The following is a 20,490-nucleotide window of genomic DNA, read 5'->3' as shown; positions in this document are numbered from 1 at the left end:
GTTGGACTAGATGACCTCCAAGGTCCCTTCTGTTATTCTGTTATTATTTCTTCTCCCTCTTCCTCTTCCTCCTCCTCCTCCTCCTCTTTTAAGAAGAGATCATTGGACCAACCATCTGTCTGAAACGGTCTAGGCTCTCCTGCTTGAGCAGCGGGCTGGACTAGATGACCTCCAAGGTCCCTTCTGTTATTCTGTTATTATTTCTCCTCCTCTTCCTCTTCTCCTCCTCCTCCTCCTCTTTTAAGAAGAGATCATTGGACCAACCATCTGTCTGAAACGGTCTAGCGTCTCCCGCTTGAGCGTGTGCGGGGGGGGGGTTGGACTAGAAGACCTCTGAGCTCCCTTCCAACTCCGTTATTCTCTTACAGATTTCAGAGCGCAGGAAAGGCGTTGGTTCCCCGTAGCCTTTGGCCACATCGCCCCCCCCAGGGGCGAAAGGTCTTCTCCCCCACCACCACCACCCCCCCCTAAGAGCCTCTTCATACGTGACTTGATCTTTGCACGCTTGGGGTGATTCATCCCCGCTCCGGGAGTCTGCGTGCCCGTCACACCGTGCCAGTCACACTTCGCTCTTCGTTGCACAAGCCAACCGGCGATGGGGCTGTTGGTGACTTGGCCCTGCCGCTTCCCTCCTCCGGAGGCGTGCCGGGAAGTCCTGTCAGCTGCTCGCTTCCCGTTTCTCTCCACTCGGGCTGCTTGGCAGGCGTGCAACGCGCGCAAGGCCCTGGCACGGGCCCGTTGCAACAACCGCAGCCACTCTGCCCGCCTGGGAGCCAAACTTAGCTCTGGGCTTTTCCAGAAATAGCCACGGTCGCAGCCACATCTGGGGACCGGGAAGACGAGACACACATACACATACACACACACACACACACACACACACACACACACACACCGCCAGGCTTTCTTTACTCAGCCTGGCGAGGTGGGTGGGTTCCCACGATAGCGTCTGGTTATAAAAAGCCAGTCCTGACCACACCAAAGATGGCCTGGCCGCTGCCTCCGTCTGGCTCAAGATTTCTGGCAGGGCGCGGGACAGGGATGGGTGAGTCACAGGCGCTGGGGGTGGACACCGCCACCCCCTTTTCCCGTCCCGCGGGGGGGGGGGTCTCCTGGCGGCGTGGGAGAAACGCAGCTCCCCAAACCGCCGGTCGAATCGGAAGGGGGCAGGAGAGGCAGGCCAAGCCAGGTTGCGTCCTGGCCGGGGAAAGAAAAAATGGTTCATTGATCGGCAGAGTTACTTCGCTGAGCTGGCCCCTCTGCCCATTTTACGGACGGAAAGGTGGAGGGAGCTGAAAAAGGGGCCCGTTTGGCCTAGCGGTTAAAGCAGCAGGCTACAAATCCGAACGGAGCCGGAAGGGGGGGGGACCTTGGAGGTCTTCTAGTCCCACTTCAGACAAAGGGTGGTCCGCGATCTTTTCTGAAAAGCCTCCAGCGACGGAGCAGCCACGACCGACATCTGAAGTTCCGGCGGTTTTATTGTCCTCACAATTAGGAAGTTTCTCCTCCGTTCCGGGTTGCTTCTCTCCTTGATTGGCGTCCGTCCGGGGCTTCTTGTCCTGCTTTCGGGAGCTTTGGAAAATAAGTCGACACCCCTCTTCTTTGGGGCAGCCCCTCAAATGCTGGAAGGCTGCTATCAGGGCCTTCTTTTCTCTACACTGGCCAGACCCGAATCGCGCAGCCGTTCTTCTTCCTATGTTTTAGTCTCCAGGCCTTTTAATAATAAATAAATAAGAAGAAGACAGTTGGAAGGGACCTTGGAGGTCATCTAGTCCAACCCCCTGCTCAGGCAGGAAACCCCTATACCATTTCAGGCAAATGGCTGTCCAGTCTCTTCTTAAAATCTTCCAGTGTTGGAGCATTCACAGCTTCTGGAGGCAAGGAGTTCCACGGGTTAATTGTCCTGTCAGGAAGTTTCTCCTTAGTTCCAGGTTGCATCTCTCTCCTTGATGAGTTTCCATCCGTTGCTTCTTCTCCTGCCTTCTGGTGCTTTGGAGAAGGGCTTGACTCCCTCTTCTTTGGGGCAGCCCCTGAGAGATTGGAAGGCAGCTATCCTGTCCCCCCTCGTCCTTCTGTTGGTTAAACTGGACATCCCCAATTCCAACATCTTTAATCATCTTATTTGCTCTTCTCTGCCCTTTTTCCAAAGGTGGGGACCAAAATTGGACGCACGATCCCGGGTGTGTATTACAAGGAGTCCTCAGCTTAACAACAGGTCGGCCAGTGACCGTTCCAAGTTACAACGGGCTTGAAAAAACAGCGTTTTTCACACCCGTGACCTTTGCAGCATTTTCCCCATGGCCACATGATCAAGATTCAAACGCTTGGGAACCGACTCGTGTTTACGACGCTTGCAGCGTCCCCGAGGGTGGGGTGGGGATTCACGCGATCCCCTTTTGTAAAACTTCCGCCGGGCAAAGTCATATGGATTCAGTTAACGACCGCGTGGCTAACTTTAACTCGGGCGATTCGCTTAACCAGCTGGGCCGAGAAATGTCCTAAAATGGGGCCAAACTGACTTTGCAAGCGTTTCGCTTAACAATAAAAAAACGTTCGGCTGCATTGTGTGCGTGTGTGTGTGGGGGTGGGGGTGGTATGTTAAGGCAGGAGAGTCTTGAGTTCTAGTTCTGCCTTAGGTGTAAAAGCCAGCCGGGTGACGCTGTAGCCATAATGCACTTATCCACGCTTTGCCGTCTCGGTGCGTGCCCTGGCTGGGGATGATGGGAGTTAGAGTTCAACCCGTGCTTCTCCCAGAGTTGCCAGGAGGGACGGATAGTCCCCAGCCACAACTGAGTCCAACATTTCCGTTGCTAAGCGAGGCAGTCATTAAGTGAGTTTTGCCCCACCTTGCCCCCATTATTAAGTGAATCGCAACAGCACTTACGGTTGTAAAGTGAATCTGGCTTTGATTGTCGGAAGGTGGCGAAAGGGGATCAACGTGACCCCCCCGGGATGCTGCAGTCATCATAAACGCAAGTCAGTTGCCAAGCAGTCCGGATTTTGATCCCCTGATGCCGCAACGGTCCTAAAGTGTGAAAAAACGATCGTTAAGTCGCTTTTTTTCAGCGCGGCTGTAACTTTGGTCACTAAATGAGCGGTTGTAACTCGAGGACTGGCCTATAAAAGTCCTGCATCGAAAATACAGGTTCCAAGAACTCAATGAAAAGATACGGTCCGCCAGTCTTTCTCACCCTTAAGCCGCTTGAAGGTGGGTGGACTTCAACTCCCAGAATTCCTCAGTCAGCATGCCTGGCGGAGGAATTCTGGGAGTTGAAGTCCACTAGTCCAGGGGTCTTCAAACTTGGCCCTTTGATGACTTGTGGACTTCAACTCCCAGAATTGCTCAGCCAGGCATGCTGGCTGAGGAATTCTGGGACTTGAAGTCCACCAGTCCATTGCCTTCTCTTTGGCCTGGCTCTTCCCTCCCCCGCCACCAGCTGGCCAGGCAGCAGCAATCGCTCCCCGCGAGGCAGATCTCAGCCGCCCCTCCCCATTTATCTCTATGGTTTCAGACCCCTCTGGAAGATCAAGGCGAAAGATGATTGGTGGCCGTCGGGAGGAGGGGGCGCCATTGGCTGGCTGGAGAAAGCCAGCACAAGGCAAGCTGGGCTAAACACCGCCGAGGCGAGGCAGGGGTTAATCTGGGAGGCGGGGCGGAGACGAGGCCACGCCTCCCGGCTCCCAAGCCAGGCGTCCCATTGGAGGCAGGGCCAGAAGGTGGCCGCCCCCTTCGGAGGCGGGGCCTGGCGCTGATGGGAGGGGGGAAATAAACACCGCCGAGGGTTAACCCTCTCCTGCCCGGAGCCGACGGCGTCGCTGGGAACGTGGGATGGGAACGACGACCCCGGAGCGGCGGCGGAAAAAGCAGCCGCTTCCGCCTCTGCGGGGCTGGACCCGGGGCGGGGGGGTCGCCTCCACGTGCTGGAAGTAGGTCCGGCAAAAAGGAGACGGGAGCGACGCTTTTTGTAGATGCGGGTTCAGAGGAAGGGGGTGTGTGGCGTTACGTGTGAATGCTCCCGAAAGCGTGTCCGCGTGTTGGGGAGGGGCGGGAGTTTAGGATTCTTCTTATTTTTTTTTCTTTTTTGGAAAGCCTTAAGATCAAACCCGGGAGGAAAATGTATGCATTCCTGGCTTTTTTGACCCACCACCAGCCCCGTCCCCTTTCTGCCTCTTTTTTTTTTTTAAAAAAAAAAGAGGAATGCGTTGGACTACAACTCCCATCGCTCTCAGTCGGAGGCGCAGGAAAGCTATCGGTAAAAACGGGAAGGGGAAATGGCTGCGCTTTCCAGACCTGGCTCTCTCTCCCCCGTCCCCCTCCCCTCCAACCTCCAAAGTCACATTCACACAACCTAACAAGCTTTGCGCGTTGTTTGGGGGGGTGGGGGGCTCTGGGTGCAAAAGGTTCCCCCTGAAAGAGGGAAAAGGCTATTTTCAACCTTGGCGTTGGTGGGTGGCTTGAGGCCGTCTCCCTCCTGGGCTGTGGGCAGATGCAGGCGCCCCGGTGGAGGAATGGGGTTGTCAGAAGGCACTTTTTGGGGTGTGTGTGTGTGTGTGTGCAAAGTGTATGTGCAAACTTAACTTCTCTCTCTCCTCTCTCCCTCCCTCCTTCTCTCTCTCCCCTCCCTCCCTCTCCCTCTTTCTCCTTCCTTCCTTCTCTCTCTCCCTCTCTCTCTCTCTCCTCCTGCTCTTCCTCCCTCCTTCTCTCTCTCTCTCTCCCTCTCCCTCTTTCTCCTTCCTTCCTTCTCTCTCTCCCTCTCTCCTTCCCTCTCTCCCTCTCTCTCTCTCTCCTCCTGCTCTTCCTCCCTCCTTCTCTCTCTCTCTCTCTCCCTCTCCCTCTTTCTCCTTCCTTCCTTCTCTCTCTCCCTCTCTCCTTCCCTCTCTCCCTCTCTCTCTCTCTCCTCCTGCTCTTGCTCCCTCCTTCTCTCTCTCTCCCTCTCCCTCTTTCTCCTTCCTTCTCTCTCTCCCTCTCTCCTTCCCTCTCTCCCTCTCTCTCTCCTCCTACTGCTCTTTCTCCCTCCCTCCTTCTCTCTCTCCCTCTCCCTCTCTCTCCCTCTCCCTCTTTCTCCTTCCTTCCTTCTCTCTCCCTCTCTCCTCCTCCTGCTCTTTCTCCCTCCCTCCCTCCCTCCTCTCTCTCTCCCCTCTCTCTCTCTCCCTCTCCCTCTTTCTCCTTCCTTCCTTCTCTCTCTCCCTCTCTCCTTCCCTCTCTCCCTCTCTCCTCCTCCTGCTCTTTCTCTCCCTCCCTCCTTCTCTCTCTCTCTCTCTCCCTCTCCCTCTTTCTCCTTCCTTCCTTCTCTCTCTCCCTCTCTCCTTCCCTCTCTCCCTCTCTCCTCCTCCTGCTCTTCCTCCCTCCCTCCCTCCTTCTCTCTCTCCCTCTCTCTCTCTCTCTCCCTCCCTCCCACCCTCACCCCCATCTCCCCTTGCAGCATTACATGTGGTTGTGACCGCCGGAGGCTTTAGACCAGAGGAGGCCTAAATTATCAGCGGCTGGGGGGGCGCCGGTCCCCTGGATCTGGGGGGGTGGAGGGTGGGGAACGAAGACGCGTCCACTGTGGGAGAAAGGTAAGGGGGGGCTTCCGGGGGGGGCTGGGGACGGGGGAGGAGTAACGTTCGTTGCAGGTGCATGAGGGGTGGGGATTTGGGGAGGGGTGGGGGTGGGGGGGTCAAACAAAAGTACCAAATGGCCCAACTAATAAAATGGGCAGAAGGTATGTCTTATATCACGGGTCTACGGGTCTCCAAAATTGGCAACTTGACTTCGACTCCCAGAATTCCCCAGCCATTTTAAAGCCTTGGGGACCAACTGCCAGAATTCTTCAGCCAGGTTGAGAGTAGAAGTCCACCAAGTCTTAAAGGGGCTGAGGAATTCTGGGAGTTGAAGTCCCCTAAGTCTTCAACGTGACTGAGGAATTCTGGGAGTTCAAGCCCAGCAGTCTTAACGTGACTGAGGCATTCTGGGAGTTGAAGCCCACCAGTCTTAACGTGACTGAGGAATTCGGGGAGTTGAAGCCCTAGCAGTCTTAACGTGACTGAGGAATTCTGGGAGTTGAAGTCCCCAAGTCTTAACATGACTGAGGAATTCTGGGAGTTGAAGTCCCCAAGTCTTAATGTGGCTGAGGAATTCTGGGAGTTGAAGTCCCCAAGTCTTAACGTGACTGAGAAATTCTGGGAGTTGAAACCCAGCAGTCTTAACGTGACTGAAGAATTCTGGGAGTTGAAGCCCAGCAGTCTTAACATAACTGAGGAATTCTGGGAGTTGAAGTCCCCAAGTCTTAATGTGGCTGAGGAATTCTGGGAGTTGAAGTCCCCAAGTCTTAACGTGACTGAGGAATTCTGGGATTTGAAGCCCACCAAGTCTTAACGTGACTGAGGAATTCTGGGAGTTGAAGCCCAGCAGTCTTAACGTGACTGAGGCATTCTGGGAGTTGAAGCCCAGCAGTCTTAACGTGACTGAGGAATTCTGGGAGTTGAAGCCCACCAAGTCTTAAAGTGGCTGAGGAATTCTGGGAGTTGAAGTCCCCAAGTCTTAACGTGACTGAGGAATTCGGGGAGTTGAAGCCCAGCAGTCTTAACGTGACTGAGGAATTCTGGGAGTTGAAGCCCACCAGTCTTAACGTGACTGAGGAATTCTGGGAGTTGAAGCCCAGCAGTCTTAACATAACTGAGGAATTCTGGGAGTTGAAGTCCCCAAGTCTTAACGTGACTGAGAAATTCTGGGAGTTGAAACCCAGCAGTCTTAACGTGACTGAAGAATTCTGGGAGTTGAAGCCCAGCAGTCTTAACATGACTGAGGAATTCTGGGTGTTGAAGTCCCCAAGTCTTAAAGTTCCCAAGATTGGAGACCTCTTGTTTCATATCATTGATTAAGGAGCTATTATTTGGGCCTTCTGGGCTGTCTGGACTTCAGGCGACTATGTCGGTGCGTCTTCAGACATGGCTTGCCTTTCCTTTCTTGGCCCCAAATCCCCCATTTGTGTCGGTGCCAAAGGAAAGCCAGTTTGTTTGAGTGGTTACGGTGCTGGTCTAGAAAGTGGGAGGTGGTGAGTTCTAGTCCTGCCTTAGGCACGAAAGACAGCTGGGTGACTCTGGGCCAGTCCTCCACTCTCATCCCAGCCCACCTCACAAGGCCGTTGTGGGGAAAGCTGGACGGCGTAATTCGGTACCTTCAACACCTGGTGTTACTTACAAAGAAAGCCAGCCAGCCAGGATAAAAATGTCATCCTAAGTATAACGGAGGACTAGAACTCCCATCCTGCCGCTTGCCGCGGCCTTTAATTATCCCGCCGTTCGTCACCGCCCCCCACCCCGGACGGGCTGCCCATCAGAGCGGGGACGTTTCAACCGAAGAGAATTGACTTGTGGGTACTCGGGGGAAAATAGCGGGCGGGACTAGATGACCTCCAAGGTCCCTTCCAACTTTATGATTGCGATTATTATAAAAGGGTTAAACTGAAGCACAACGGCGTAAAAAAAAAGGGGGGGCTGTGCGGGAGGGGGGTGTCTCCATCCTCTGCCCGTCCCCTAACCCAACCCCCCCCCATCTTTCTTCTTCCCCCTGTGCAGACTGGATGCATCGCACATTGGAACAGTTAGGGGTCCGTGCTGGACGGGACCCTTTTTCACTCGGCAACCTGGGGTGCAGCGGAGCCTGGACGTCGTGCCATTCTCGCCCATGGCTCCCGGGGGGCAGGTATTATGGGCTGGGGGGAGCGGGTTCGAGGAACAGGCCTGGTTTGGGTAGCGGGGGGAGGCGGGCAAGTCCTGGGATCCTGGGGTCTCAGCTAGCCTGGCTGCCTTCTCCCTTCCCACCCCCCACTCATTTTGCCTTCCAAAAACCCTTGTGTTCTCCGAGTTGAAATTTCAGAATTTCGAAGTTGGGGAAAACGATTGGCGTAAAATACGTTCAAAGCAACAACAACAACAAAAAAAAAATACTTTCGTACCGAAGTTTTGTGCTTCCTCGATAAACTCGGGCACGGAGGCAGTCCTCAAGTTACAGCCGTTCGTTTAGCGACCAGAGTTCCAATCACGGCGCTAAAACAAAGTAGCTTTTATTTTTCACACGTACGACCGTTGCAGCATTCTCCCTCCCTCCCTCCCTCAAAGTTCCGACGGCCGCCGCAATTTAGACGCTTAGCAACCGATCTGGATTTACGCCCGTTTGCCCGCATCCCACAGCCGTGACAGCGATGTGACAGCATTCTTTGCTGGAAACGGGTATTTATTGCCGTTTTTCCGGCAAAAAAACCCCACACCTTTTCCGAACAATGGGGTTGTTTGATTTTTTGTTTTTGTTTTGCTTAATGGCTGCAATGCTCGCTTAACGATGGTGGATTCGCTTAACGACCACCACAAAAAAAGAATGTTGTAAAATCAGGTCTCTGGTTATAGCACCAAGGACACACACACACACACACCAGTTCAACCCGGACCTGCAAATATTCTCCTTTCTCAGGTTCAGAGAATAAACTCTCTTTGTGGGTTCTCCGTTTATCCGGAGCGTCCTCTCCGCCTTCTCCCAATCTCGGGGAATCTCAACCAGGATTAGCTTCAGCTGCTCTGCATTTCTCTCGGAGAAACTTTTGTCCCGTGTTCACCTTGCCACGCTTAGACACACACACACAAACACACACACCAAGCCGTGTTCATCCATCTCTGCCTCCCCTTTCTGTTGCAAATTGAGTGTGTGTATGTGTTGGGTAGGGCAGTTTTGGTGTTGCCTGCTCTGCTTCCTCTCCTAAGCCTGCTCCCTCCCACCTCGAGAGATTTCCGTTCCCCCAAAATGGTCTCAGGGCACCTTTTCCACCCCATAGAACAGGGGTCTTCAGGTTTGGCCCTTTGATGACTTATGGACTGGCTGAGGAATTCTGGGAGTTGAAGTCCACAAGTCATCAAAGGGCCATAGTTCCCTCAGGCTGGCTGAGGAATTCTGGGAGTTGAAGTCCGCAAGTCATCAAAGGGTCATAGTTCCCTCACGCCGGCTGAGGAATTCTGGGAGTTGAAGTCCAGAAGTCTTAAAAGGGACATAGTTCCCTCACGCCGGGTGAGGGAATCTGGGAGTTGAAGTCCACAAGTCATCAAAGGGTCATAGTTCCCTCAGGCTGGCTGAGGGATTCTGGGAGTTGAAGTCCACAAGTCATCAAAGGGTCATAGTTCCCTCACGCTGGCTGAGGAATTCTGGGAGTTGAAGTCCAGAAGTCTTAAAAGGGACATAGGTTCCTCACGCTGGCTGAGGAATTCTGGGAGTTGAATTCCGCAAGTCATCAAAGGGTCATAGTTCCCTCACGCCGGCTGAGGAATTCTGGGAGTTGAAGTCCAGAAGTCTTAAAAGGGCCATAGTTCCCTCACGCCGGCTGAGGAATTCTGGGAGTCGAAGTCCAGAAGTCTTAAAAGGGCCATAGTTCCCTCAGGCTGGCTGAGGGATTCTGGGAGTTGAAGTCCACAAGTCATCAAAGGGTCATAGTTCCCTCACGCCGGCTGAGGAATTCTGGGAGTCGAAGTCCAGAAGTCTTAAAAGAGACATAGTTCCCTCACGCCGGCTGAGGAATTCTGGGAGTCGAAGTCCAGAAGTCTTAAAAGAGACATAGTTCCCTCACGCTGGCTGAGGGATTCTGGGAGTTGAAGTCCACAAGTCATCAATGGGCCATAGTTCCCTCACGCCGGCTGAGGAATTCTGGGAGTTGAAGTCCACAAGTCATCAAAGGGTCATAGTTCCCTCACGCTGGCTGAGGAATTCTGAGAGTTGAAGTCCAGAAGTCTTAAAAGGGACATAGTTCTCTCACGCTGGCTGAGGAATTCTGGGAGTTGAAGTCCAGAAGTCATCAAAGGGCCACGTTTGAGGACCCCTGTCGTAGAAGAAACCCAGCCCAGCCGGATGGAAGCAGGACCCTTTCCTTGCCTCCCCCTGCCCCACCAGCTGGTATCTCGCCTGCCTTTCTGACCTGCCATGGTCTCCCTCTGCCAGGTGCTCCGCCAGTGCCGTCCAGCCGCCCCTGCCGTTGACGCCCAGCCATGGCGCTAATTTGGGGCAGTACAGCAAAGGCTACTACGCCCCCGGGTGAGTCCTGTGCCCGGCCTTTGGGGCCCTGCCGCCATATTTTGCAAGGGGGGGGGGCGGAGGAGAAGGAGAAACAAAGTCTTGCCTGCAAGACCAAGACACCCCACCCCCACCCTGCATAGTTTGCATCTGGGAAAAGATGCAAGCTGCCCACGACCCCGAGGATTGGTGATCTTCCCTAGTTGGGTCACGAGACGTCTGCACGAAAATCACCCAGCTCAGAGAGCACCAAGGATCCATTAGTCCTCCTCCTCCTCCTCCTCCTCCTCCTCCCTTCTAGCCCTGACGATGTTCCCTAGTTGGGTCGTGAAATGTCTGCAAGGAAACCGCCCAGCTCAGAGAGCACCCAGGACCCCACAGTCCTCCTCTTCCTCCTCCTCCTCCTCCTCCTCTTCCTCCTGGCACCGGTGATGTTCCCTCGTTGGGTCCAGGAAGTTCTGCAGGAAGGCCCACCCGGGCTCAGAGCGCACCCAGGACCACCCCTCGTTTCCACCCTGAGCCACAGTTATTCTTCCCCATTGACCATCCTCCTTGCTTGCTTGCTTGCTTGCTGCCATTGCCCGGCTAACTCTTGGTCGCACAGTCCTGTCCTTTCGGCTTCTTGGCTGCCCCCTCCCCTGAAAAAACACTAGATCTCATCTCTCCTTTGCTGGGTCTGCCCCCACCCCATATCCGAAGGAAACCCCCACCACCACCTATTTCCTTTAAGACCCCTTCCTCACCACTCTGTACGTTCCCCCCACGCCGCCCCTGCCCCAGCATCCCTTACCGGAGAGCCTGTCCCACTTTTCCCCCCACCGTCCCCCCGCCACCTCTTTGCTGCCGGCTCATCACGTCTCCCCCCCCCCTCCACCCAGGAATTTGCCCCCACGGCCCCTGCACGGGAAGCTGGAGGCCATCCATGGCTGCGTCCAGGCCCTGCTGCGGGACCAAGGCCAGCCTCACCTCTGGGAGCAACTGGGCGCCATCTACGAGTCGGAACAAGACTACGAGGAAGCCATTCGGTGCTACCAAAACGCCACCCGGTACCAGCGGGACTATGGGAGCTACGGGGAAATCCACGCCCGGATCGGGAGGCTGCAGCAGGTAGGATGACCCACCGGCCAAAGGGCGTGTGTGCGTGTGTGTGTGTGTGTGTGTGTGTGTGTGTGTGCCGGAGGTGGGGGCCGGGTCTTAGGAGGAGCAGCAGAGGGGGTGGGGAGAAGCTGGACGTGGGTGTGGGGAGAGCGGAGACGTTCCCCTCCTTCTTTGCCCCCCCCCCCCCAAATATTCAGTTTTATCCTGGCTTTTTATTATCTTCTCCAAAAATAATCCAAGGCGACAAACGTATTCCACAGGCCTTCTTCCTCTTTTATTTTCTCCACCACCACCACGACAACCCTGTGAGGTGGGTCGGGCCGGGCTGAGAGAATGAATGGCACAAGGTCGCTCAGGGAACTTTGATGCCTAAGGCGAGACTAGAACTCGCCGTCTCCGGGCGATTGGTCCAAAGTGATTCAGACAGCTTTTGAGGCCTAAAGCGGGACTAGAACTCAACGTCTCCTGGCGATTGGCCCAAAGTCACCCAGCTAGCTTTGATGTTTAAGGTGGGACTAGAACTCACTGTCTCCTGGTGATTGGCCCAAAGTGATTCAGCCAGATTTGAGGCCTAAGGCGGGACTAGAACTGACCATCTCCGGGTGATTGGCCCAAAGTGTTCTCAGTTGGCTTGCTTGCCTAAGGCGTACTAGAACTTCCAGTCTCCCAGCGATTGGCTTGAAAGTCACCCAGGCAGCTTTGATGCCTAAGGCAGGACTAGAACTCACCGTCTCCTGGTGATTGGCCCAAAGTCACCCAGTTGGCTTTTGTGCCTAAGACAGAACTAGAATTCACTGTCTCCCGGTTTCCTACTTGTTGCCTTAACTACGCCAAGTTGCCCAAAATGTGCTGGATAAGACAAAGAAAGGGGGAGTTTCCCAGCCTTTTCCTAACCAGCCTTCCCCAGGTTAAAAAGCTAAGAACAATCTGGCCTGGTTGTTTGGTTTGGATGGGAGACCACCAGGAGATCCTGCGACTCTTCCGTTTCCCAAACTCGAAGAAAAGCTTTTAACTTTTTTTTTTTAAAAAAACATGGTCTCTGAGTCTTCTTCTTCCACCCCACCTTTCCCCCTTTTTCAGGCTCAGCTGTGGAACTTCCATTCAGGGGGGTCATCTCATCACCGCCACAAAATTTTACCCCCCTTACAGCAAGTCTGGAACCTTTTACATCTTGAGGTAAGAGGTTTCTGCCCCGTCCCCACAAATGGGGTGGGGTGGGGGGTCCATCTGTGCCCCTCTTAGACCTGGACCTTAATTCCCTCCAGATTTGCCTGTTTGTCCAGGCAAAGTCTGTTTGCCAAACTTGTATAATTGGGGACTCATGTAGGTTTAAAACCGGGGGGGTCTTCATACCTGGCCCTTTTATGACTTGTGGACTTCAGCTCCCAGAATTCCTCAGCCTGGCATGCTGGCTGAAGAATTCTGGGAGTTGAAGTCCACAAGTCATCAGAGGGTCATAGTTCCCTCACGCTGGCTGAGGAATTCTGGGACTTGAAGTCCACAAGTCATAAGAGGGTCATAGTTCCCTCACGCTGGCTGAGGAATTCTGGGAGTTGAAGTCCACAAGTCATAAGAGGGTCATAGTTCCCTCAGGCTGGCTGAGGGATTCTGGGAATTAAAGTCCACAAGTTAGAAAAGGGCCATAGCTCCCTCACGCTGGCTGAGGAATTCTGGGAATTGAAGTCCACAAGTGATCAAAGGGCCAAGTTTGAAGACCCCTGGTTTAAAAGAACACTTGGGGTTTCTGATACTTTTTTTTTTAAAAAAAAATGACTTCAATAACTCCCCCTTTAACAAATCTGTAGGACCAATTTTCCTTGTTCCCCAGCACTGTGTCCATCACCGTTTCTAAACATTTTTGCCGAATTGCTCATTGGAGAAAGTTTGCCTTTTTTTCTGGATATTAACTAAGGAAAGTAAAAGAGGAGTAGCTTTTTCCAGAAGTCCTGCGTAACCTTTTTTTTAAAAAAAAAACTTGTATTTCTTTTTTATTGAAAATGGCTGAAACTGCCCTGAACTGATTGGATGAGTTTGGAGAGCCGTTTGTCTGAAATGGGAGTTGGACTAGACAACCTCCAGGGGTCCCTATTCTGTTATTATTCAGAACTGGCCGTCTCTTAATTCTTCACTTCCACATGGCCAGAGTTTCCATAAATGCTGTTTTTACAATGTTTAATGAGCAGTTTTAAGGTTATGGCGGGCAGCATAGAAACACGGTGCTGTTTGAGCGAAAGTTGGGGTGAAGGAGAATGCAACCTTAATCTTCTCTCTCGGTTTTTTTCCCCCCATTCCTGGATCTTTTTCCTAAACTTTCTAAAATGTGGGTTTATTTTTTTTTTATCCTCTTTAAAATGATTCCTTCAACGAATTGCAAAACTGTTCACTTGATCTCGGATACAAGTAGATCACAATGGAGCTCCAATTTTCCGTTGCTGGCTGGGGGATTCTGGGAGTTGAAGTCCACTATGTCTTAAAGCTGGCAAATTTGGAGAGCCCTCTCCTAGAATAGTGTTTTTCAACCAGGGTAACTTTTAAGTGGTATGCACTTCAACTCCCAGAATTCCCCAGTCAAGATGGCTGGCTGGGAGATTCTGGGATTTGAAGTCCACAAGTCATCAAAGGGTCATAGTTCCCTCACGGTAACAGGAATTCTGGGAGTTGAAGTCCACAAGTCGTAAAAGTGTCATAGTTCCCTCACGCTGGCTGAGGAATTCTGGGAGTTGAAGTCCACAAGTCGTAAAAGGGTCATAGTTCCCTCACGCTGGCTGAGGAATTCTGGGAGTTGAAGTCCACAAGTCGTAAAAGGGTCATAGTTCCCTCACGCTGGCTGAGGATTTCTGGGAGTTGAAGTCCACAAGTCGTAAAAGGGTCATAGTTCCCTCACGCTGGCTGAGGAATTCTGGGAGTTGAAGTCCACAAGTCGTAAAAGGGTCATAGTTCCCTCACGCTGGCTGAGGAATTCTGGGAGTTGAAGTCCACAAGTCGTAAAAGGCACATAGTTCCCTCACGCTGGCTGAGGAATTCTGGGAGTTGAAGTCCACAAGTCGTAAAAGGGTCATAGTTCCCTCACGCTGGCTGAGGAATTCTGGGAGTTGAAGTCCACAAGTCGTAAAAGGGTCATATTTCCCTCACGCTGGCTGAGGAATTCTGGGAGTTGAAGTCCACACGTCTTAAAGCTGCCAAATTTGGAGATCCCTGTCCGACTTCAACTCCCAGAATTCCCCAGTCAAGATGGCTGGCCTGGGGATTATGGGAGTGGAAGTCCACAGGTCTGAAAGCTGTCAAGATTGGACATCCCCAACCCACCCCCCTTGTCCTAGATCTTCCCTTGAGGTGTCTTGTTTTGCTGGAAAGGCTTTTGACTTGGGTTTTTTTTAGCAGAAAAAAAGCTAATCCTTCTGCTTTCCCTCTGCGCTTCCCCAGAAAAGGAATTTCTCGACCAAGCGGAACCCCCAGCTCAAGCGGCCCGGCCCCCCCATGGAGCCCCCCGTGGTCCAACCCGTCCCGCCGGTCCAGCACCCGGCCCATCCCGGCCACAGCGAAGAGATGCCGGCCCCCATGAAGAGGCGGAGGAGCACCAGTCCCGACCAGGTAGGAAAGCCCCTGTGCTGGCACTCTGCGCATGCTTAATGGCCCCCCGCCCTTTTCGGACGCTGCTTTGGTCTGCTGCTTGGGGGGGGGCTGCCGGCTTTTTTTTTTTTTTGAAAATGGGGAGCAATGGATATGTAGGTCAGCCTCATCTCCTGCTGGGACCCCTTCTCCGCTCCTGTTTCCCCCTGGCTGTGGGAGGCCGTGGGGGCCGCGTGGCGGAGGAGGCCGTGACCCTCTGCTCTCGCTCTCTTTCTGCAAATGCCTGCCGGGATGCAGAATGGTGTCTTGTCCGGTCCCGGAGCCCCCGGCAACCCCCACTACCAGCTGCCTAAGCCTGGACTATGGAACCCCCTCCATGGAGACCCCTGGGGCCAGGAGCGCAAGAACGTGGCCGCCCCAGACAGACAAGTAAGGCCGGCTCCCCCCTTGAAGGCTAGGCCTCCCCGGGGAGGGAGGGAGGGAGGGAAGGAAGGAAGGAAGGAAGGAAGGAAGGAAGGAGAATGGGATGGGAGGAAGATAGGAAAGAAGGAAGGAAGGAAGGAAAATGAGAAGGGAGGAAGGAAGATAGTAAAGGAAGGAAGGAAGGGCAGGAAGATAGGAAGAAAAGAAGGAAAATGAGAAGGAAGGAAGATAGGAAAGAAAGAAGGAAGGAAGGAAGGAAGATAGGAAGGAAAGAAGGAAAATGAGAAGGAAGGAAGGAAGATAGGAAAGAATGAAGAAAGGAAGGAAGGAAAATGAGAAGGAAGGAAGATAGGAAAGAAAGAAGGAAGGAAGGAAAATGAGAAGGAAGGTAGGAAGATAGGAAGGAAAGAAGGAAAATGAGAAGGAAGGAAGGAAGATAGGAAAGAATGAAGAAAGGAAGGAAGGAAAATGAGAAGGAAGGAAGGAAGATAGGAAGTAAAGAAGGAAAATGAGAAGGAAGGAAGGAAGGGAAATGGAAAGTTGATTTTGAAGAGAAGGAAAGAGGAAAGGGAGAAATAGGAAAGTAAGGGAGGGACGAAAGGAAAAGAGGGAGAGAAGAGGAATGGATGGTAGAAAAAACGAGGAAGGAAGGAGGGAATAAGGGAAGGAAGGAGATGGAGAAGAGAGGAAAGAAAAAAGGGAGATGGATGGAAGGAGGAAAGGAAAGAAGGAAGGAAGGAGGCAGAAGAAAGAGAAGAAATGAAAATATGGAGGGAGGATGGATGGAAGGAAGGAAGGAAAGTATGACGCAGCTGATAATCTAACACAGAGGTCTTCAAACTCGGCCCTTTTATGACTCATGGACTTCAACTCCCAGAATTCCTCAGCCAGGCATGCTGGCTGAGGAATTCTGGGAGTTGAAGTCCATGAGTCATAAAAGGGCCGAGTTTCAAGACCCCTTTTTAAATTGAGGAGGGGTCCTTCTGGAGGGCTGGGGGGGGGGGTCCTCCCTCCCCTTTGTGTTCCCAGATCCACCACCCAGGTCTCTAAATATTAGCGCCCCCCCCAGATCTGGCCGTCCAGGAGCCCAGGGTTAGCCCCCCGGGGAGGGGGGTGGGCAGTGGAGGGAAAGGGGGGGCTGCTTTATTCCCTTTTCCCCTGCAATCTTGCCCAGGACTCCGTGGGGGGGGGGCTGGCTTCCCCCGGGCTGCCTGCTCCTGGCTGCTGCTTGGCTTGGCATCTGCAAAGGGCCGGACTGCGGGGGGGGGGAGGCTGCAGGGGGGGGGGGCTGCTGGGTGGGTGGGTGGGATTAAGGCCTCTTGGTGGCTTTTGCTTTGGAAAAGCTTGGAAGCTTCTGCAGCGCCCCCCCCCCCGCCCCCAGCCCAGCTAGCTTCGCCTTGCAGGACGCTTGATGTCAACGGAAAAGATCTGAAGGGCGGAAAAAAGCCTGGTTTTATTTTCCCTTCCTTCCCTCCCTCCCTCCTTCACTTCTGTCTCGCTCCCTTCCCTCCTTCCCTCTCTCCCTCCCTCCTTCGCTTCTTTCTTCCTCCCTCTTTCCTTCACTTCTGTCTTCTTCCTTCCTCCCTTCTCTCTCCTTCCTTCCTTCTTTCCCTCCTTCCCTCCCTCTCTCCCTCCCTCCCTCCCTTCTGTCTCCTTCCTTCCTTCCTTCCTCCCTCCCTTCTCTCTCCTTCCCTCACTCCTTTGCTTCTTCTTTTCCTCCCTCCCTCCCTCCCCCTCCCTCACTTCTGCCTGCCTTCCTTCCTTCCTTCCTCCCTCTCCCTCTCCCTTCCCCTTCCCCTTCCCCTCCCTTTTCTCTCCTTCCTTCTCTCTCCTTCCCTCACTCTTTTGCTTCTTTCTTTCCTCCCTCCCTCCCCCTCCCTCGTCTTCCTTCCTTCCTTCCTTCCTTCCTTCCTTCCTTCCTTCCTTCCTTCCTTCCTTCCTTCCTCTCCCTTCCCCTGCCCCTCCCCTTTTCTCCTCTTTCTCACTCTCTCCTCCTCCTCCTCCTCCTCCTCTTCCTCCCCCAGGAGCAGAGGAACTCGGTGGCTCACTCGGCTTTCCCCTACCCGTCGCCCGCCTACAGCTCCCACCCGGCCCCCCACCGCCTGCCGGCCCTGGCGCCCACTCCCCGCACTCCGCCAGCACACCGCGCCCCCCTCGAGCCCCACGCCTGCTCGACCCGGCCCAACGGAAGTGACCTTAGAGACGGCCGAGTCCCGCGGGGGCGCCCAGACTCCACCACCACACCAGCAACCTCCGCCTGCGTGCCTTATGCCCCGCGCCCGACCCCGGGGGGACCCACCACCAGCAGCAAGACCACCTCACGGGGGCCCCTGGCCTCGGAAAGCCTTGTAAGGGCCCGGAGGGGGGGGCTGCCGTGTGGGGGGGGGACCCTGGGCGGGAGGGAGGGAAGAGTGAGGGAGGGTGGGAAAGGGAGGGAGGGAGGGAGGGAGGGAGGGTGGGAAGAATGAGGGAAATAGGAAGAGGAAGGAAGGAGTGAAGGGAGAGAGGGAAGGAGAGGAGGGAGGGAGAGAAGGAAAAAGGAAAAGGGAGGGAGGGAGGAAGGAGAGAGAGAAGGGAGGGACGGAGGAGGAAAGGAAGAGAGGGAAGGAAAAGGGAGGAACGAAGAAGCAAGGGAGGGAGGGAAGATGGAAGGGAGGAAGGAAGGGAAGAGAGGGAAGGAAGGAGAGGAGGGAGAAAGGAGGGAGGGTGGGAAGAATGAGGGAGATAGGAAAAGGAAGGAAGGAGTGAAGGGAGAGGGAAGGAAGGGAAGAGAAGGAAGGAGAGGAGGGAGGGAGAGAAGGAAAAAGGAAAAGAGGGAGGGAAGGAAGGAAAGAGAGAGAAAGAAAGGAAGGAGAAAAAGGAAGGAGGGAGGGGGGGGCTGCTCCTAGGGAAGCTTGGGAGACATTTTATTCATTTTATTTCTCTCCCCCCCCCCCCGCAGGGTTCTTCTAATCATTACCAAACGCCGCCGGCAATGGAGTCGCCCGGTCCCACATCGGAGAACGCTGGGCGCAAGCCGGCCCCTCCCGCCCGGCCAGCCCCTTGCCTTGCCCCCCGCAACCTGCCCTGCGCACGCATGCAGCCCCCGCCCCCCAACCGCCCCCCGCCAGCCCCGCCCGCCCCTCCCTCGGCTCCCCAGCGCCCCCCGGCCCCTCCGCCTCCTCCTCCTCCCCCCCCTGCGTTGCCCTGGCTGGGCAAAGCGGGCGAGGAGGGCAAGGCCGAGGACGAAGACCCCCTGGGGGAGCTCCTTTTCGGCTGCGGAGGGCCGCCCTGCGGGGCCGACCCCCCCTCCTTGGCGAACTGCGACTCGGGCTGCGGCTTCCCGGATTCGGGCGCCAGCATACAGGCAGGCAGCTTCTCTCGCCCCCGGGAAGGGGCCGGGGAGACCCCCAGTCCGGCCAGCCCCGATCCCTCGCCGGCCCCCCAATTCTGGCTTCCCGAGAGCAGCCGGGAAGGGAGCGGGTCCGCGGGGGGGGCCAGGCCCCTGAATCCGAGCCCCCCGATTACCTCAGGAACGTTCAGGTCTCCGGAGAGCCCCCCGCCGCCCCCTCCCCCGCCGCCTCCTCCTCCTCTCCCCCCACCTTCCCGGGCCTCCTATCCAAAGACGCCGGAGCCGCCCGCGGCGCCCCCCACCGCCGAGGCCTCCCCCGACCGGCTCTTCGGCTTCGCCAGCCCCCCTTTGGAGGACCAGTTTGAGGAGCCCCCCGAGTTCTCCAAGATCCTGCCGGACGGGCTGGCCAACATCATGAAGATGCTGGACGAGTCCATCCGGCGCGGGGAGGAAGAGCGGGAGGAGAGCTTCCCGCCACCACCACCCCCCGCCCCTCTGCTGCCGAGCCCCCCACCCCTGGCCAGGCCCAAGCTTCCCTCGGCCTCGGCCGGCACCTTCGATTACCCCAAGCCGGCCGGGCAGGACCCCCCCGAGCCCCCTTGCCTCTATCGCTTCGGCAAGCGGGAAACGGAAGAGCAGCGCCCTCCGGGCCTGGCCGCCGCGGGGGGTTCCGGTGGCGGGGCCGCGTTCGGCCCCCGCAGCCCCCCGTCTCTCCTGAAGTCTCTGGCCAATGTGTTGGAGGGGCAGAAACACTCCTATCGGCTGAAGCCGGTGACGCCCCCAGGTGCTAAGCTCTCCCCCCCAGCCGGTGCGAGCCAGAGCCCCCTGCCCCAATTCACTACCTCAGGCCAAGCGTGGGCCGGGGTCCCTGCTGGCGCCACGGAGGAGCGGGCGTCCACGCCCCCGGCCCCGCCCGCCCCTCGGCCCGTCAAGACCGAGTCGGAGGTCTTGGAGGAGATCAGTCGCGCTTGCGAGACCCTGGTCGGACGGGCAGGGCGAGAGAAGAGCCCCCCGCCCCCGGCCAGCCCTCCGCCCCCGGCCAGCCCCCCGCCCGCCCTGGCTTCCCCTCCGCCCCCTCCCCTTCCGGCCCCCGCGCCCCCGGCACCCCCACCCCCCACCCCTCCCCGCCCCAAGGACGAGTCCCGCAAGCAGCATTTGGAGCACCGCCGGCACCGTCGCTCCAACCGGGACGGCTCGCGGAGGCACCGGGAGGGCAAAGCGCGCAAGGGGAAGAACCGGCAGATCCTGGGCAGTTTGGACGTGCAGAGCACCAAGGGCCAGGCCCGGGAGAACGGGGCCAAGCCGCCGCCGCCACCGCCCCCTCCGCCGCCGCCTCCCCCGGAGCGGAGGTCTCCCGTTAAGAAGGAAGAGGCTCCGGTGGGCTCGCTCTCCACCATGGTGTGCTCGGCCGACCTGCTCAAGCTGCGCTCCTTCACGGAGGGGCCCCCCAAGGAGCTGAAGATCCGGCTGATCAAGGTGGAGAGCGGGGACAAGGAGACCTTCATCGCCTCCGAAGTCGAGGAACGCCGCATCCCGCTGAGCGAGCTGACCATCAACCACTCGGCCGCGGAGATCGTGCGGGCCAGCAAGTGAGTTTGCCCCTTGCCCTTCCCCTCCCCCGCCCCCCCCGAGGCCGTTTCCCCGTTGCCTCCCCTGAGGGCGGCTCCTCCCAGGACACGGGTCGGCAATCCGCAGCTCCAGAGCCGCATGCGGCTCTTTCAGCCTTCTCCTGCGGCTCCGCCCTTTGCAGAGACAGAGACAGAGAGAGGCACCTGCGCTTCCCTTCCCCCCTCCCCCCTTTCTTTGTGTGTGTGTGTGTGTGTGTGTGTGTGTGTAAAAAAGAGAGAAGCTTATTGCCCAGGGCTCCTGCCTTTGCTGCGTCTCCGCAGGAAGCAACAGAAAGCAGCAGCTCTCTCTCTCTCTCTCTCTCTCTCTTTCTCTCTCTCTCTCTCTCTCACACACACACACACAGACACACACACACTGAGTGGGGCAAGAGGACTGGCAGAGCAAGGGCAGGAGAGCCCAATAAGAA

General features: G+C 55.9%; 1 protein-coding gene across 6 annotated transcripts in view; it reads left to right on the top strand.

The window, feature by feature from the left end:
• KDM6B (lysine demethylase 6B) overlaps window positions 1-20,490 on the top strand; it is a 94,627-nt gene that overhangs the window by 46,552 nt on the left and 27,585 nt on the right. For 4 of the 6 annotated variants that reach the window (XM_083377622.1, XM_083377624.1, XM_083377623.1 and 1 more), the window contains 8 exons: window positions 5,424-5,559; window positions 7,561-7,687; window positions 9,962-10,054; window positions 10,912-11,140; window positions 12,212-12,307; window positions 14,555-14,722; window positions 17,149-17,472; window positions 18,066-20,044. In XM_083377622.1, coding sequence (XP_083233748.1) covers window positions 7,566-7,687; window positions 9,962-10,054; window positions 10,912-11,140; window positions 12,212-12,307; window positions 14,555-14,722; window positions 17,149-17,472; window positions 18,066-20,044 — 3,011 coding nt within the window. In that variant the 5' untranslated portion in view covers window positions 5,424-5,559; window positions 7,561-7,565. The remainder of the gene's footprint in view (window positions 1-5,423; window positions 5,560-7,560; window positions 7,688-9,961; window positions 10,055-10,911; window positions 11,141-12,211; window positions 12,308-14,554; window positions 14,723-17,148; window positions 17,473-18,065; window positions 20,045-20,490) is intronic. The other 2 variants (XM_083377627.1, XM_083377626.1) reach the window with 2 other exon arrangements.

The sequence above is a fragment of the Vipera ursinii genome (genome assembly GCF_947247035.1).
Source record: "Vipera ursinii genome assembly, chromosome: Z".
NCBI lineage: Eukaryota > Metazoa > Chordata > Lepidosauria > Squamata > Viperidae > Vipera > Vipera ursinii.
This window is presented reverse-complemented; position numbering and strand designations above follow the sequence as displayed.